Source organism: Eschrichtius robustus, chromosome 18, assembly GCF_028021215.1.
Source record: "Eschrichtius robustus isolate mEscRob2 chromosome 18, mEscRob2.pri, whole genome shotgun sequence".
NCBI lineage: Eukaryota > Metazoa > Chordata > Mammalia > Artiodactyla > Eschrichtiidae > Eschrichtius > Eschrichtius robustus.
The window spans coordinates 80,081,860-80,099,398 of record NC_090841.1 but is presented as its reverse complement, the minus strand read 5'-3'; the positions used below and the strand labels follow the sequence as shown (position 1 = coordinate 80,099,398).

Here is a 17,539-nt window from a genome sequence, read left to right as displayed (position 1 = left end):
GGCAGGAACCCTCCGGCTGACCCCTGTCCCCTCAAACGCGGGGTGGCAGGGGCACCGGAGCGGTGAGGGCCGGACAGGGCTCACGTCACAGCCGGGACACGGCACACACTGCCCTCGCTCTGGTCAGAGAAACACGACCTGCTCATACGCTGTGTCAGGTTCTCTCTCTCTGCAGACCACTGTCATCACTCACCAGCCGTCTACTCTGATCTCCAAGACATTCTCCTTTTTGTGACTTCCCCTGGCTTTGCAGAGCCGATTCGGGTGACAAATTCCAATAACGGAACATGACACGTAACAAACACACGTGCAGAGCAGGCCCCTAAGGAGGTCAAACTGCCCCGGGAGCCCTGCTGTCGGCCTGTCTGTCCCCCCCACTGCTGGGCGCACGCCGGCCGGCATGCAAGTGGCACGCGGGGCTCCCGTCAGCATGCTGCCGAGGCGGTGACCTACGCTCTCCCCACAGCTGCAGGCCAGGCAAAGAGCAGGGACGCCTTCCCCACTCCAGAAAGGGACACTCCACTAAGGACAGGAAGGGGCGACGTCTGCGCAGGGCCAGGCGGCCAGTCTGGACCCCTTCATTTCTGACGCCACAGGTTCCCAGCCGTGGAGCATGGCCTACACTGAAGGATGGGCTCTAGGAGCGCTGTGAGCGGGCGCGGGCCCAGGCGGGGTGAGGACCGCGCACCAGGCAGACAGCCCAGCCCTCCTCACGGGGGGCTGCCGCCACCGCTGCTGCTGCCCCGGGAGGCTGGAAAGGGTGTATTCAGTCACTAGCTTACCGCTTCAGCTCTTTTCCTCCCCTTTTCTAAAAGCTCCCCTGAAACGAGGGGCAGAGAAATCGTTATTCCCTTTTTTTTTTTAAATAAATTTATTTATTTTATTCTTGGCTGTGTTGGGTCTTTGTTGCTGCGCGTGGGCTTTCCCTAGTTGTGGCGAGCAGGGGCTACTCTTCGTTGCGGTGCGCGGGCTTCTCATTGCGGTGGCTTCTCTTGTTGTGGAGCACGGGCTCTAGGCGCGCGGGTTTCAGTAGTTGTGGCACGTGGGCTCAGTAGTTGTGACTCACGGGCTCTAGAGCGCAGGCTCAGTAGTTGTGGCGCACGGGCTTAGTCGCTCCGCGGCATGTGGGATCTTCCCGGACCAGGGCTCGAACCCGTGTCCCCTGCAGTGGCAGGCGGATTCCTAACCACTGCGCTGCCAGAGAAGTCCGAAATCCTTATTCTTACCTAGCAGGTCAAGAGGAGTCTCACCGCGTTCGCCTCATGAGCGGCTCACCGGGTCCACGGCACAGGCAAGGTGGCTGGGGCTTTTTAGTTCTGGTGTAACTTAAACTTTCTCTCACTAATGAAACACCAATGCTATACTTACCGTAATCTCAGCAACATTCATCACAACAGAACATTTAACTTTATTTTACTAAAATTATTCCTTTGCAATCCATTCCTCATTTACTCAAAAACAAAAGAAACAAAAAAACCGACGACAACTGCCACAAGTGAATGTGTCAGACAGCAAATATTTCTTTGTCCAAAGCTTGTTGATTTTTCTTGCATTTTCCTTGTGTATTTCATAAAGCTAATTGAAACTATTTTTCAAGTGGTCTGGGCATCTTCCCTTGCTTTGGACCACAGAGCTCGCAATGGGACCCTCTAAGTCCATCCAGCCACACGGGGTGGCCGTGAGGGTCACACGAGTCAGTCCAGGTGAGACACCGAACCAGCCAGAGCTGGCACAGAGAAAAAACGTTCAAGGTGTGTTGTGTTGTTCACAAGGCCTGAAACAGGGCAATGGGACTTCTCAGAGAGGAAGAACAGTCACAGACACACAGCAGGGAGAGTTAGTTTGAGTTCAAAAAGTTCAAGAACACATAAAAATTATATCCCTTCTACAGCTCTCCGTTTTTACCGCTGCTTCGTGACCAAATTCAAATTAACTTCTCTCTACAACACACAGCTCCAACGAGGTTAACTTCCGTTTCCGAGGATCACACCAGCTTACTGGGCAATATTCCCTTGTGGTAAAGTAGAGAGCGGTGGTCTCTGAAGACTCCAGGAGGGTCGGTTCTCTTCAGACTCACAGGACGAGATCACTGATTCTCCAACATACAATAATTTACTAAAGTGTCGCATGAAGCAAAGTCACAGCACCGGCTGATCGAGCTGAGGACCAGGCCGCCATCCGGTCCAGAGCGGGCTCGGCTGTCCGTCAGGCGGACACTGGCCCCGGCTGGTGGATGGGGCGGCCTCTCCCCACGGTCTCTGCTTGGCCCTGTACTTCACCTTCCCAGGTCCTCATTTCCACGCCTGTGCTCGCAGCCTGTCTCTTGACGATTTACAGATGGGTTTTCCTCACCTTCCAGGAGGACTGTTCATCTCAGGTGGCTTCCCCACCTCACCAGCACCGTTATAAGGGAGCCCTTCCACAAGCTGCATCCTGACTCAGTAGGGCGCTGTCACGCTTTCATAAAGAGAAAAAACCCCTCTAGGTCCTTCGGCTTTCAGCCATTTTCTTCATCATCTAAGTACTAGATATGGATTTCTTATTCCCAAACTTCTGTACCTTTGTGCAGAGTAGGTAAGAAAATATGATGCAAGTGACCAGGAAAACATTTTAAAGCTCACATCCCTCCAGATAAACAGATCTATATCTTAAAATAGAGTGCCTCAAATACACAAATTTCTTAGAAGCTGCCATGAAGCGTGGCACGCGGATAATCTGGTGATGGGCAAACGCCAGGCCCGAGAACAGGAGCGACAGCAGCAAAGGCAAACCGCCCTCTGGCTGAGCAACTCCCCGGAGGCCCGTGTGTCCTCCCAGACACGCTGCACACGCCCGGCTCCCAACACACTCCCATTCTCAGGGACCAACTCTCACACTTACCAAACTCCGATACTGGCCCTGGAAGAGTCTTGAAGTCCGACCGTGCGAAGGCTGGGGTCCCAGGGAGTCGAAAGACTTGATCCGGTGAGAGGAGGGCCGGGCACACACGGAGTCACTTCCCAGGCCGATGTCTGCAAGGTCGTCACAGGGGAGAGAGCGAGCTGAGTCCCCTGGCACTGCACCCACACCCGGCACCGGGCTCCGAGGGTCGGGGGGCCACCCGCGCAGGAGACCAGGAGCAGAGTCCCCGCCACGGGACCGAACGACCGCACGCGCCCCGGGCACCTTCCCGGGAATTAACTGAACATAACTATCTAGCAGTCCTTCTCTCGCTAAGTTCCGAGTTTACAACGTGTTTCATAACTGTTTCAGTACTTTCTCCTCACCTGGAAACAAGAAGCCTCTCACGCTCGACTCCTGAGCAGAGCACCACCCAGACTCCCCCGCGTGCCCACCGCACGCCCGCTCCTCCAGGATCACTCTTTGCGCAGTGAGCGAGCCGCAAGCGCGATCGTGCCAGAGACGGAAAAGATTCTCTTACTTGAAACAAACAGACCCCCTGGCACTTTCCGGCCAGAAAGGCCCTTCTGAGGATGATGCCCTCGGCACGACAGCAGGCACGCTTCACTCACCTCACAAGGCTGTGAAAGGACCAGAGACCACACAGCACTAAAGGCTCAAATCTGTCTCTCGAGTCGCTGCAGGATCACACACCCCACTCAGGCCACCAGCACGTAAATGTCAGCAGCCCACTTCGCAGAAGCGATGTGATTTTTTAAAAAATGAGGCCACGAGAGCGTTTTCTAGGGAAATCACTGTTTCGAGATGCACGCGCCTAGCAATTTCCTAAAGCTATGTGGGGGACCTTCTATAAAAATGTCCTGAAACTGGGGGGTCTCTAGGTCCTCTTTCTCTGGCAGATCCCTTTGGACTGGCTTACACAGCGTCTTATGAAATTCTGAATTAGGTACCAACAGCTGAAAGTCGGGGGACTTCCCAGGGAAACCGGCACTTCCAGCTGTTCTTGAAGCACCGGGGCTCTGGCGCCTCTGGCTCTGCGCTCCCTGACTGACCCAGAGCTGAGCAGGGCGCACGCGGGCAGAGCAACCGCTGCCCTCTGCCCCCCTCGCTCCTCCATGCTGCCTGCCGGGCTCCACGGACCTGGCGTCCAGGACCCCTGCCCTAAAGCCACCTTGACGTCTCAGTGTGGAAGCCCCTCCAATTCTCAGGCCCTGCTCAGCGCTGGCAGTAAGGGCCAATGTCTGCTCCCACCGTGTGGCAGAGGCCTGGCAACTGTGGGCACAAACAGCGCCCAGAGGACAGGCGTGAAGAAGCTGCCCAGTGGCTGCCTGACGTACCCAGGGAGTGTTTAGGGTCCCTTCCTTCCCCACCTCCCATCTCTCCTCCGTCCAAGTAAAAGGCAAGTATTCCTCCACACGCCTGGAGAACACAAAGGGTCTCCCTGATGTGCCGGAAGCAGAGGAAAGACGGTGACGGGCTTCCCCAACAATGACCGTGGAGTCAGCAGGTGCACCCGTCTTACACTTGTGTCAGCCCCTACAGCCGACGGCTGAAAAGGCACCGTCACCTCCTTCACGCTGACTTCAGAAACACAAATGAAGAGCAGTAGCCAACAAATACAGAAGCAAAAAGTTCTCTTCATCTGAGAAGGCTCAGTCCTCTTGTTTAAAAGCTGAAGAGAAAAGCACCAGGTTTATTTCAGAACTTCCAAACAGGGCTTTGTAAAGAACAGCGCTACGTGCTCTGCGTCCAGGGTACATCCAATGATGTCAAGAACATACGAGAAACACTTCTGTATCAGATGGGGGTGGGAACGACGGTAACACGTGACGGGAAAATACAGCTCCCGGCCTGTGTCCACGCTTCCCGTGCCCCGCGGGGCTCCGCCTCGATCACAGAGGGTCTCGCGGCCCGGTGGACGGAGCGAAGCCGCCCTCGTCACTCCCCCTCACCTTCCGACCCACCCGAACTTACACACCCAGGGCGAGAGCAAACCTGCCATCTCCCGCCTGTGGCCTCACACGTGGGGACCGCGTCTGCCAAAGCCGCTCTCGCCCCAGCTGCCAGAGAGCGAGCTCAGCGGAGCGCAGTGCGTGTCAAACTGCGGCCCAGACGCCGGCGAAGTGCTGCAGGCGGGCCGGGGCCGGGGAGGGGCCCGCGCCGCACCCGCCGCCTGCACGCGCCCTTCCCTGTGAAGCCGTCATCAACTGCCAACGCTTCAACTGTGGCGGGCTGGCTCCTTTATTACCTGTCTGCTCACATTAGGTCTATCACTGCTCCACGGAGGGATCGAGGAGGCAGCACAAGCTTGACAAAACGCCACAAGCCTCCCGTCTGGACGGTGCGATGGCTGCATGTACTTATGTCCGCCTTGATGCCCCCCACTTCTCCGCCCCCTCTCGCCCTCCTCCTGGACTTGGACCCTCACGCTTTCCTACACTCGCTCACTGGGGTCCTAATTTAGCGTGTCCCCAGGTGCTGTCACCTCAACAGCCCTAGACATTCTCAACTTCAAGCCCGAAGTCAAGCTATGAAAAGGGAAGCCCTGCCTGGGACGGCGGGCAGCACAGGCTGCTCTGGGCGCACGTCCCCAAGCGCGGGCAGCGGGACAGCGCCCAGACAGCCCTCCCAGCAAACGAATGGCGTGAGGGGCCCCGGAGACGGTTCCTGCAGCCCCGAGCGTTCTGACCCCATCCCTTCCCCACACGGTGAGGAAGGGTCAGGGCGAAAGGAAAGGAGACCCTGACAAGAGAAACTTACTTTTTCTGATGAAAAGAGACGAATCAAGGGTTAACTGCCCCTCCCAGGGATCTGAAACTACAGTCCGTAAAAGTAAGTTGAAAACAAAAATGACTTTAAAACAAAAGAGCCTCTAAGCCCTTCAGGTGCCTCAGGCAGCCTCCAGGCCCGAGCTAGCCCCACAGGAGCGCATACAGACCCCGCTGTCCTCTCCGCAGTTGGGGAGCCCACTTCTCCCTAGAGGTGCGACTGGGGCTCGAACCCGCAGCCCACAGAGCCCAGGTGCCCTCGTCACCCTCAGGAAACCTGGTCCAGGTAGGTGTTTACTGTAGAGGCCAGCTCACTGGCCGCACCTCAAAAACAGGCACTAGATCTGCTCACTAGATCTGAGCTTTAATCAGCATGAACTTAATAAAACTCCAGAGCAAGGTGCTTCAAGCTCCAGGACAGCCCATGAGTAGCCCCTGCAAAGGAGGCACTCCCCCTCTGCTGTACTTCTCCCTCTGCCCACAGGAAGGGAAGCACTGATATCTACCAGGACCTCAAGAGGACTCTGCTCGCAGCACAAGTGACGACCAAGAATTTAATGCACTCCTTTTTTAAATTCAATAACGTTCATTCTGCCTCACTAACACAAAAGCCACAGGTTTTTGCCCCTTCTTTCTTCCCCTCCCCTCAAGTTCCGTAAAAAGAGACTTACCTGCTGTTACTTTATTTAGAGTCACTAAGGAGCTGAGGACCTTGTTGAAATTCTGCCCCTGATACAAATCGTTTGCATCAAACGTCTGAAAGGGAAGAGTGAACAAGCAGAATTAGCAGAGTCCGGTGTTGGGCAGGCCTGCGCAGCAAGAGGAAGACAGTAGGCTTCGCAGGTGAGACCCCAGAGAGGCGGCACACCTGGGAGCTCGGCTTCCGGTCGGAGCGGGAGGCCGGGCCAGACTCCCTTCCTGGGGCCGCTCTGGGCCTGAGTCCAGCTTCCCAACCACCACGTCCCCACCCTGCCGCACCCTGCTTCATAACCTGGGGCGCTGCTGGCACTCCGTGAGGGCTCCTCTCCTTAGACGGAGGCTGAGGCCTCAGGGCATGCCTACTACAGACTTCCTCTCCCGGCCACAGCCGATGCCAAAACCAACAGCAGCAAAAGGGAAACGCAGACACCAGAGAGGATACGAGAGGGAAGGAAGGGAAGGCAGGAGAGGCCGACTCCAGAAGAGGGGGGGCGGGGACACCGCCACCCTCCGGGCAGAGCACGAGGCCAGACCGGGACCGTCTAGTCTGCATCCCTGCGATCTCAGCCGCCTAGAGACTGGGGACGCGCCCAAGCTAGTCCCCTCCCCGCCCACCCTCCAACACCCAAGAGCTGAGAGACGCTGCGCGTCAGGCTGCCTAGACACAGCACGGCTGAGCCGCGATGCGCACAAACACGCGCGATGCGCGCAAACACGTCTCACTCCCAAACACCGTCTGAAGGCCACATACACCTTCTGATCACTGAATAACTCCTGCCCTCCCCCCAAAAATTTAACAGTCAAATCGTCCACAACTCTGTGCCAGAAAAATTGTGAAAAAAATTCTTTGAGATGCAATTAACATAAAGATGTGTTTAGACGCCCAAATGAAAACTGTGTTAACATTCTTCAAAGGTTCTCTCACTGGGGCAAAAATGAACTATGGTGACCAGTCATCCCAGGAATGACTTCCTCTGCAGGTCGCCTGTCACCTCTCCCCCGACTAGGCGGTTCCTCTATCTCACACCCTGCCAGGAACCCCCGCTTCTCCTCTTCCTGCCTCTCCCACCCCCTGCACAGCTAACTCTTACTCATCCGGCTCCCGCCAGCCTCACCCCCCCACTAGACTCAGCAGGGCCCAGCCAGGCTCCCGGCACATTCATTGCCACAATCTTACGGTCTGTGTGTGCACGCTGCCCTAGACCGTGAAACCTACACAAGCAGACCTCACAACACCCAACATCCAGAAAATGGCCAGCACACAGTAAAAATGCAAATGTTTGCTGAATGGGTAACAAGGCACCAATCCACCCAGCCACCCACCCCGTGGCACTGAATGTCACTGTGGGACAGACACATAAAGAGCAGCTGAGAAGAGCCATTCCAAATCTAAAGAACCACTGCTGTCTTCCACAGAAGTCTTCAGTCTTAATTTCTGAGATGAGTAAAAATCATCATGAGGTATGTCCATTTAAACACGAACAAGAGAGAGACAAATCCAGAAGTTGAAAAACCACCTCCAGGAAGGAGGCCATCAAATCCAAGTCAAGAGAGGAGCTGCAAACACAGAGCTGGGAAGGGAGCCGTAAACACAGACACCCAAGCCCTCTGTGGATGTCACTCATGCATTTCTCATCTGATGCAGCAAAAAAATAAAACAATTCATGATGCCAGATCCTGCCTGTAAAAAAGAGTATCCCCTTAGAACAGTCTTTAGAATCACCTTATAGTACAGACTTTAACTCATTTGTTCTGATATCTATTATTTAAAAAGAAATTCCAAGTCAAATGAGAGCATGATCTAGGCTGATATATCCAGCTACGTTTTGTAATGGGTTGGTTGCATTTTTTAACAAAAGTATGACCCTCAATAGGCCTCGGCTTCCTTCTGTGCAGGAAATAAAAGTGCCTTCTCTCATAAAAGGCGGGCAGATGATCTCAGCTCTCAAGTTCTAATTCTAGAGCTTGGAAAATTCAAATTGTGGTATTCTGCAAAAAAGAAATATACACGAAAACATCTACTAACCTTCATCGTGGTGAGGCAGAGAGTCACAAAACCCAGAAAAACAGGATGTTGAAAACTGAAGTTTCCTGTTATTCCAGAACTATATATCTTTCTTACTTGGATACCAGGAAGCGTCTGGTTGGCTGAAACGGCCCACCAATGGGCTCCAAAGTGACATCAGAACTTAAGTGAATTCACACACACACCACATTTCTTAACAGGAAGCTACACAATGAGATGAGATAAACGCTTGCCCCTGAGAGGGAAAAAATGCACATTCTGAGTTAATAAAATGTTTTGACTAAGGTGCTTCTCTAGAGAAAGAAAACCAACTACTTCCTGAAATAGAAATCTATTCAACAAAAAGCAAAAACAGAAAAATCTTAGGGTACAGAGAAAGTCTGTACTGTGGGAATAGAGGAAAGTCTCATTTTAATAGGGCACACAGTTACCCCGGGGCGCTCATGCTTAGGAGATAAGCCTGCCTCTCCCGTGGACCTGCCATTCGGGCTGAGGGCACACACGCCCACCCTCCCCGCCCCTCGGGTCCACGCTCCCACGCCTTTCCTCAGGGGGTTCTCAGGAGGGGCCGCACGTTAGGATCTCCCAGGACCTTAGAAAACCAAGACACTCAAGCCACATCCCATACTAATTATCAACAAATTAGAATCTCCAAGGAAAGGATCCCGAATCAGAATGTGAACACTTGCCATGCAGCCAAGGGTGAGAAGCACCTCCCTGGAGAGAGAGGGAAGGTGTCAGGAACCCTCTCCCCAGGCAAGCTCACCCCCTCACACCCATGACCATCCCTTATAAGCACAAAGAAGAGGGAACACATACCACGAAGATCTCGGAATCTACCCAACTGGGAAAGTGTATTTCCGAAAACTCACCCTCACTTTTACATTTAAGTGAATTAAAGGTACAGTAGACTAATCCAATATTCTCAAACTTATCCTACCAGTTTTCTGCCAAAAAAACTCATAATATTAAATGTATTAGTTATAGTTCATTTTTAATATCTTACTTTCAAAAGAAACAATACTATGCAATGAAATACAATACCAAACCATGTGGAAACCAAGCTAGAAGGGACCCAGAATATTTAAAGTGGGACATAAAAATACTTTCTGAGAAGTGTCTGTCGTCACCCACAAAGGGGAGCGAGGTTGGGATGAGCTGGGAAGGAGGGAGACAGTCCTTCCGAGCTTGAAGGCTGCCCCCCACCCCGTGGTTACGGCCCTACACCGTGTACTGAAGCCCTCTGGGCCTCGGCTTCACATCCATGAGACGGGAACGAGGAACAGACAAAGGCCTGAGGATGAGGATGCCAGTGACGGGAGGCAGCACCGTGCCAATGCCCCACGAGTTCAAAAATGAGTGAAATTACAAATACTCAATCTTGTACACCAAACCTCAAGGTCTCCTGAAAAAACTGACCCACTGATAACTACGTTCTACCAAGGAAAATTCTCTTTTTCTATAATACAAACAACTACAAAACAAAACAAAGAAAAGCTTCCTCAAGGGGGATGCTCAGGAACAGAGAAGAACATTCGAGAGCCTGTCCAGAGAACAGACCACACGGCTCCGCACACCGGCAGGTGCTGCCCTCCACGGGGCCCCCTGAGCAGCGCCCCGGCTCGCGCTCGAGCGGGTGACCCCCTCACTCGCCAGAACGCCGAGGCTCCCCGCAGAGCTCCGTGCACGCCAGGGCGGCGGCAGCTCCAGCACCGGCATCGCTCCGCATCTGTCCAGCAGAGGCCCAGGTCCTCAGAGCACCCAACGCTCTGACCACTGAGCCCCAGAAAGCACTGTCAGGGCCACACCACCTAAAGGGCTAAGCCTGAACGTCAGGCACCTGGCCCAAACTCAACCTCCCAGCCTTCCCTTTTGCTAGCCCTCTAGATTATCCTATTTTGACATATTCCTTATTTCTACTTAATGTCACATTTCCAGACGTTCAGGTTCAGTTCCAGAACTAACACCTGGAATAAGGAGGCCTCACCCGCACCTGAGCTGCACGTATGTGAGGCGGCACGTATGTCGACCGCCACCAGCACCAAGCTGGCAGGGCGAGGCCATCAGGGTGGCCCACGCGCGTGGGCTGGAGCTCTCCAACGTGCAAACAAACCTCTAGCTAGAAAGAGGACGCGCCTGTGTTTTGGCAGAAAGAGCCACCGTGGTTTTCAGGGAAGCATCACCAATAATGTTGTAAAATAAAGAAGTTTCCAAGGCACAAGATAAGAACTGATGCTGATCAATCCAGAAAGTTCACGTTCATCACACTATTTTCCAACTTCCTTTTTTTATTCTTTTAAAATTTATTTATTTATCTATCTGTGGCTGCGTTGGGTCTTTGTTGCTATGCACGGGTTTCTCTAGTTGCAGCGAGCAGGGGCTACTGTTTGTTGCAGTGCGCAGGCTTCTCATTGCGGAGGCTTCTCTTGTTGCAGAGCACGGGCTCGAGGCACGTGGCCTTCAGTAGTTGTGGCTCTCGGGCTCAGTAGTTGTGGCTCACAGGCTCTAGAGCGCAGGCTCAGTAGTTGTGGCGTACGGGCTTAGTTGCTCCGCGGCGCGTGGGATCTTCCCGGACCGGGGCTCGAACCCGTGACCCCTGCATTGGCAGGCGGATTCTTAACCACTGCGCCACCAGGGAAGTCCCCAAACTTCCTCTAACTCCAGGTCACCCCTAAAGAGGGGTGTGCGTCCCCACCCACTGCCACGCCTTCCCATGGGTTCCGGCCAATGAGCTGTGAGCACACGTACCCGCTCTGAGCAGGACAGTGCGTGCCAGGCCCCAAGCGAAGCTTTAGGAGCCTTCAGGCATTTCAGCCAGCCTCCCCGGTCTTTTCCTTTAAGTGAGCATGGCAAGGCCCAAACTGGAGCTGCCCCACCAGCCTGGACCCGCGAATAAAGAAGACACTCGGATCAGAGCAACCCCGTATCCGCAGCCAACAAGACGGGCAGGATACACCTTCAGTGCTGTCAGCCACAGAGACGAGGGGGCTGCTGGCTAACACAGCACCGCCCGGCGAGAGCTGGCAACACATCCACATCCCACACTCTCCCTAACTGAACTGGCTCTTGAAGGGGAGAGTACATCTCCGAACAACAAGCAGGAATAAAACGGTATTAAAGTGAAGCAGTCAGCTCATGTAAAGTTGGACCGTTTTAACACTAAATGGTAAAAGTTAAAACCTCTTAGGCTGAGTCACAGAATTCCCTGTTATTCAAAATAAGACTGCTCCCAAAAAAGTACCTATCACTCCATAGCAAACAAAGTTCTTCCTTCCTTCCCAAATTCTAAAGACAGTTATCACATAACTGCTAAAGGCTGCTGCTTTACAGGAATCTCCAAGAAAAGACACAAATGCCTCCGTGCTCGCCCTGAAAGGGCTCATTCTCGCTCAGAAGACTTCCTCTCCCCTCCCCGTTGATCAGCAACCTTGAGCAGGTGCCATAAGAACCAGGAAGGAAGGCGGGGTCAGGAGATGGAGGGAGACCAGAGCACAGTGCCACCCGTTGATCAGCAACCTTGAGCAGGTGCCATAAGAACCAGGAAGGAAGGCGGGGTCAGGAGATGGAGGGAGACCAGAGCACAGTGCCACCTGTAACCCCCAGGTCATCCCGTCCATATAACAAGTCACCCTAAAACTCAGAGGCCTAACTACAGGTGGTCTGGGTGTCAGGAGCCCAGAGCCACCTGGCGGGGACGTGGCTCAGTCTCCCACGGGGAGGCCCCAGGTGTCCACTGCCAGCCTGACAGCTCCCGGGGCTGAGGCTCTGGAATGGCGGCTCACCGCATGGCTGTGTCCTCACGGCATGGACAAGGCCCCAGAGACAGCAATGGGGCAGCGAGAGCAGGAGCGGGAAGGAAGCCCCGGGGCCTGCATCCCAGGAATGGCGTGACCAGCGCTCCAGACTGTTCCACTGGAGGGAAGGGGCCACGCGCCAGCTTCAGGAGGGAGGCGTGGCCCTGCTGGGAAACCAGCCGCCTGCCCACCCACTACGGGAGTCCTGCTTCCTGCGCCACACTCTTCTCCCCAAATCCAGCTGCCACCCCTTCTAACTGGGCCCATCAGATGTCACAGCCACTCGGCAGAGCGCTGCCACTCCTGACAAAGAAGTGGGGCGGACCCCTGCCCCGGCAGGGTAACAGGAGGCTGACGAACACTTCCATCTGAAAGGCTCCCCTAACCCCAGCATCAGTGAGCTGCTTCACCTTGGAGTCCAAATGCACAGATGGTACTGGAAATCAGCATTACCTTCCACATAATAAAACAGAAAAGCAAACTTCATTTCACAAAATAGAATGTGTTATACACTTCACATAACAAAGGTCTTGTTAGTCAGGAACCTTCCAACTGTAAACAAGTGAAACCCAACTCAAACTGGCTTAAACAAAAGAAGAAATTACTGGTTCTCACAACTAACAACTCAAGAATGGCAAGAACCACAAGCACGGAAGTCGGAAGCTTCAGGCCATCTCCTGACTCGGCTTGCCTCTGCGTGGGCTGCAGTTTCAGGAACGTCCTGGCTCATAAGGTAACACGGCTGCCAGCAGCTCCAGGCCACAGCCAACAAGTCCACCACCTCCGCTGCACCTGGCTGGCCCTGCCTGAGTCACAGCCACATGGCCAGAGGCAGAGCAGCAAGGCGAGCTGGGCAAGGCCCAGGCGATAATGTGCAAAAGCCTCCTGCCAACCTGCACACGCATGCGACTTGGTGCAGGCAGGTAAGGCAACCCTGTGCAGCACCAGGACGGACCAACGGATCCAATAAAGGACGACACAGTAGTAATGAGTGGTTACCACCAGCGCCCCAGAGTCTCATCAGCAATCACAGCGACCTGGCCTTCACAGAACCCAGACATCACAACCACGACGGACTCTGACCCAGCGGGCCACGCTGATACAAACGCAAAAGTAGGTGACTCACCCCTAAATGATGTCACCACCAGCCGATGACACCCCTGGGTGTACCCAAAGAGAACATACCAGGCAATGCAGAGAAGTCTTCCTTCCCCCACGCCAGTACTAATGGAGAGACCCCTCACGACGCAAGGCAGACCGACCAAGCACTTTCTCAGCTCACGCAGCCTTAATATTCCACATGCAGCCAGCCAGGTCAGCTCCTCAGATGAATTCATGAGGAAGCTACTTCTGACACAAGAAATTGTTACTTTGGGCACAGTTCTGGAGTGTGGTTCTCGAAGTTTAAAAATATAATCTTGTCCTATCACATTGTCAGATGGAATTTGTGATTTTAGAACAAGATGAGTAAAGACGAATCTTAACTAAGTTGTGCTATTTAAGTTTAATGCAAATGGTCCACATTGTTGGGGATAGACATGTGGAAAACAGGGATCCAGCAGGGAATTCTCGCCTTCTTGGCTTCTGTAGATTTTGTACTTAATTCCACCTACTCCTACGCCCTAGGGATAAAATTAAAGTTTGACGACGGATTCTATCAATACACAGCACTTTCACCCAATGTGCCCCCCATTTCTTTTAGTTTAAAATGACAATTAAATCATATTCAATTTTGTGGATTCCACTTATCAACACCAAAACACTAGGACAGGGAACACTTATACACGAAAAGAGATACCAAATATTTTAGGTAGTTTCCAGGAAGGGTTGGGGCGGAAGGGAGAACAAAGTCCTGAGAAGCGAGGCAAGATGACTGATGCAATGAAAGGGCTGCTACGTCTCCGTCCACCGTAAAGGAGCAATCATTCCAAACAGACATCACCAGGTGGGGAAGAAGAGGAGGAAGCATCCACTGAAGCATCCCCTGGGCGCTATGCTGCAGATTTCATGCCCATCTTATTTTATAAAGGGGAAAAACGAGGCTCCAAAACACGGTACGGCAGGTTCCACAGGAGAGCAAAGAATTGAACCCGATCAGTCACTGCTGCTCCCCCTGCCACACACATGGGTCCGTGGGGCAGCAGCCATGGGCCCATGGGTCCCAGAGCCAGCTGGCACAGGCGCAGCACCCCATCAGCCCACCGTGGGCTCCTAGTCCGACTCCTAGGGACAGTGAGGCAGGCCGGCAGAGAACAGCCACACGGCCGCCAGACAGAGAGGGTCTGGGCAGGTCACAACAACTACTTAGGCTGACAATTAGTTTAGGTGCTAACATCGAGAGCCAAAAGGGCAATGAGTACCTTGCATTAACTTTAATACTCAAAACAAGTAGTTATAAAACCCAAACTTTGAGAAACATTTCAAGACAGTAAACTGCACACATACATTACCTCCCATCCCTCCCAAGGTTCCACTGAAATAACAGAAAAGGCAGGCTTTAAAAAAAATAGCAATAAATGGGACTTCCCTGGTGGTCCAGTGGTTAAGAATTTGCATTCCAATGCAAGGGACATGGGTTCAATCCCTGGTCGGGGAGCTAAGATCCCACGTGCCATGGGGCAACTAAGCCCGCGAGCCACAACTACTGAGCCTGCGTATTCTGGAGCCCACGAGCCACAACTGGAGAGAAGCCCGCCCGCCCGCATGCTGCAGCAGAAGATCCCGCATGCCACAACTAAGACCCGACGCAGCCAAATAAATAAATAAACAAATAAAAAGAAAAAATTTTTAAATGTATCCAGTACATAACCAAACATACTTTATTTAAAAAAAAAAAAAGGTATCTGGGAGAGTGGAAAGCGAGTGTGTTAAGGAGTGTGGTCTGATGTAGTATGAATGTCCAACAGCGCTTGAGGTTGGAGGGCAGGAATTTAACATGAGACGAGTTGGCATGATTAAGTATTAAAAAAAAAAACAAAACAGTAATAAAGACTCCACTGCAGTGCTAAAGGGGGCAGCGGGGAGGCCAAGAGCAGTCGAAGTGAGGCTCAGGGAATCCTTGAGGACAGGAAGTAGACGAGCTCTGCGTGATCAAGGAACACTCTCAACAGCAGCTGTGGGGAGCCTGGGGGAACAGTGCGGAGAGTCCTCCAGCACCAGGGCAGGAGAACAGCGCCCAGTAAACCGCAGCACAGCAGCCCCTTCCTCTAGGAGAGGCCAAGCACCCAGACCGCACCAAGGAGAGCCCGCTGCCTGCACTGGCTTCCCAACGTAAGTGACAAACTTGAGGTGCTGCTAGACCCACGTAACAGGCACTGATAGGAGGAAACAAAACTGAAATACCCTAGGAGCTCTAACCACACAATAAAGCCTGAACTGTCCCAGAGCTGGAGCGGGGCAAGGAAATGGGATGCAGGGACAGTCCACCCCTCCACCCTGCTCATGGGCCTCACCCACAGTTCCCCTGCCTGCTCCCAGCCACGCCCCTACGGTGAAAGCATCCCACCACCTACGTGGCTTTACATTCCCATCGCTACTGGGCCCGCATTCACAAATAGGAAGAGGAACCAAGGCCACGTGTGACAGAGAGTAAAGAGGAGGACAAGTGAGTTCTGACCCCGAACAAGATGCAGCAGACACACTCTCCTATTCCTCCACTTCAGTGCAGCTAAAAGCCCTGGACGTCCACATAAAACAAACGTAAGACAAGACAGTGCTGGATACGACAGGCCAACTGGCTACGGGCTTCAAGACCTGAGAAACAACATGGCAGTGGGTTCTCTGGATCTTCTTTTTGCTCCCCCAGACTGGGTGCTGGAGAAGTCTGCAATCCAGACACACCCAAGGGTGCGGACTACCACAGCTCCGGGAGAAGCCTGCCCTCTCCGGCCAGAGCACCAGGAAAGGAGCAGCCCAGCAGACAGGAGACTTCTAGACAGTAACCAACCCCCCACCAAAGCCCGCAGGAAACACGGCCCACCCTACCAAGGCCTTAACAAAGTGCCCTCCCTCGGCCCTGCGTACAGGGGCCCGCAGAGTCACACTGAGTTCCTCAGCTTTCAGACAGGAGTGAAGTCTAAGACGATAAATCAAGAGATACAGGCTTCTGGCTCATTATTTATAAAGGTAACTACTGAAAAATTAAGAATCACTAAACAGTGCAATTAGTAAAATGTGGGACACAGAGGGATTGTGAGGAGTCAGGGCACGTGTGCTAAGTCCCGTCCTTTCATGCGGATCTAAAGGAAGCCAGAGTAGGACAGAGAGGAGGAGCTGGGTTAGAAGAGGATTTCACAGGTAAAAATCCAAAGGGCTTTGAAAGAATTAGCTATCACAACGAGAAAATGAGAACGTACAAGTACGTCATAAACTACTCAATGCTACGCAAGTTTAACTTTCACCACACACATGAGACGTTCAAAGGAAGCTTGAGTGACCAGAAAAGTCAGAATCGTAGATGGTGCTTCACATGAGACTTGAGGGTAGATGCGAGATCGAAACATGCAGATGGAGGTGTTCAGACCATTTCATAGAGAAATAAAGCCAAGAATAATTCAGCTGTGACCAAATATTTTCATTCAGAACATCTTTGTTTTTTCCTAAAAATTAGGCACCAGTACTTCTACCTAAATGCCGTAAAATGCTACATCTCTCTCTGCCTTTCCCTATTTAACTTCCAGTTTCCAGTACGTGTACACTGTGCACTGATTTCAAAATAAGCACCGTTTACTAAAGCTTGCCAGCACGAACACGATGCCATAATATGAGGACAACGTGGCCACTGGCACGCTGTCTCCCTAGAATTCTTCACCACTTACTGGTCTTAATTCCACCTTGTAGGGCTATATTTGAGTCCCCAGTGCTGGGCCCAATTTCTCTTAATAAAAAGTTTTCTCAAACGTTTGGGCACCTGTATATCTAGTCTGAGCACTCCCTTCCAAGCCTATTATGATCTCCAAGAGAACGCTAAAATTCTCCCATCAAAGTTCAAGGTTATCACATACCCCCAAGCAGTTAGGACCCGGAATGCCGCAAGTCCCCTTTAATTCCTCTTTAGGACAGTTCATCAATTTTAGGACGTTCTGTTGGTTCAACTCCACAAATCAACTTGAGAAGCCTGGGGGAAGCAGGAAGCAGCAGCAGGCCCCACCCACCCAGGGGTGCCCAGCCTGGCCAACTGGGGGGGTCTCTTTCTCTCTCTAAATCCCAACCCCATGTCACCGTCCCTCCTGCAGGACGTACAGTCACTGCCCTGTATCCCAGTTACGTATATTCATTTCATGAGCCATACAACGCTCCACGACGCTTCTGGCAGACACATGCTGGGCCTCTGTGTGTCTCCGCAGAACAAG

General features: G+C 52.8%; 1 protein-coding gene across 2 annotated transcripts in view; it reads right to left on the bottom strand.

Moving 5' to 3' along the window:
* Positions 1 to 17,539, bottom strand: part of ARHGEF7 (Rho guanine nucleotide exchange factor 7) — a 127,387-nt gene that overhangs the window by 65,917 nt on the left and 43,931 nt on the right. The window contains exons 3-4 of one of the 2 annotated variants that reach the window (XM_068526341.1): positions 6,341 to 6,425; positions 2,881 to 3,011 (exon numbers count right to left, since the gene is read on the bottom strand). In XM_068526341.1, the coding sequence (XP_068382442.1) occupies positions 2,881 to 3,011; positions 6,341 to 6,425 (216 nt within the window). Of the gene's footprint in view, positions 1 to 2,880; positions 3,012 to 5,661; positions 5,711 to 6,340; positions 6,426 to 17,539 lie in introns of those variants that run through there. The other variant, XM_068526342.1, reaches the window with a different exon arrangement.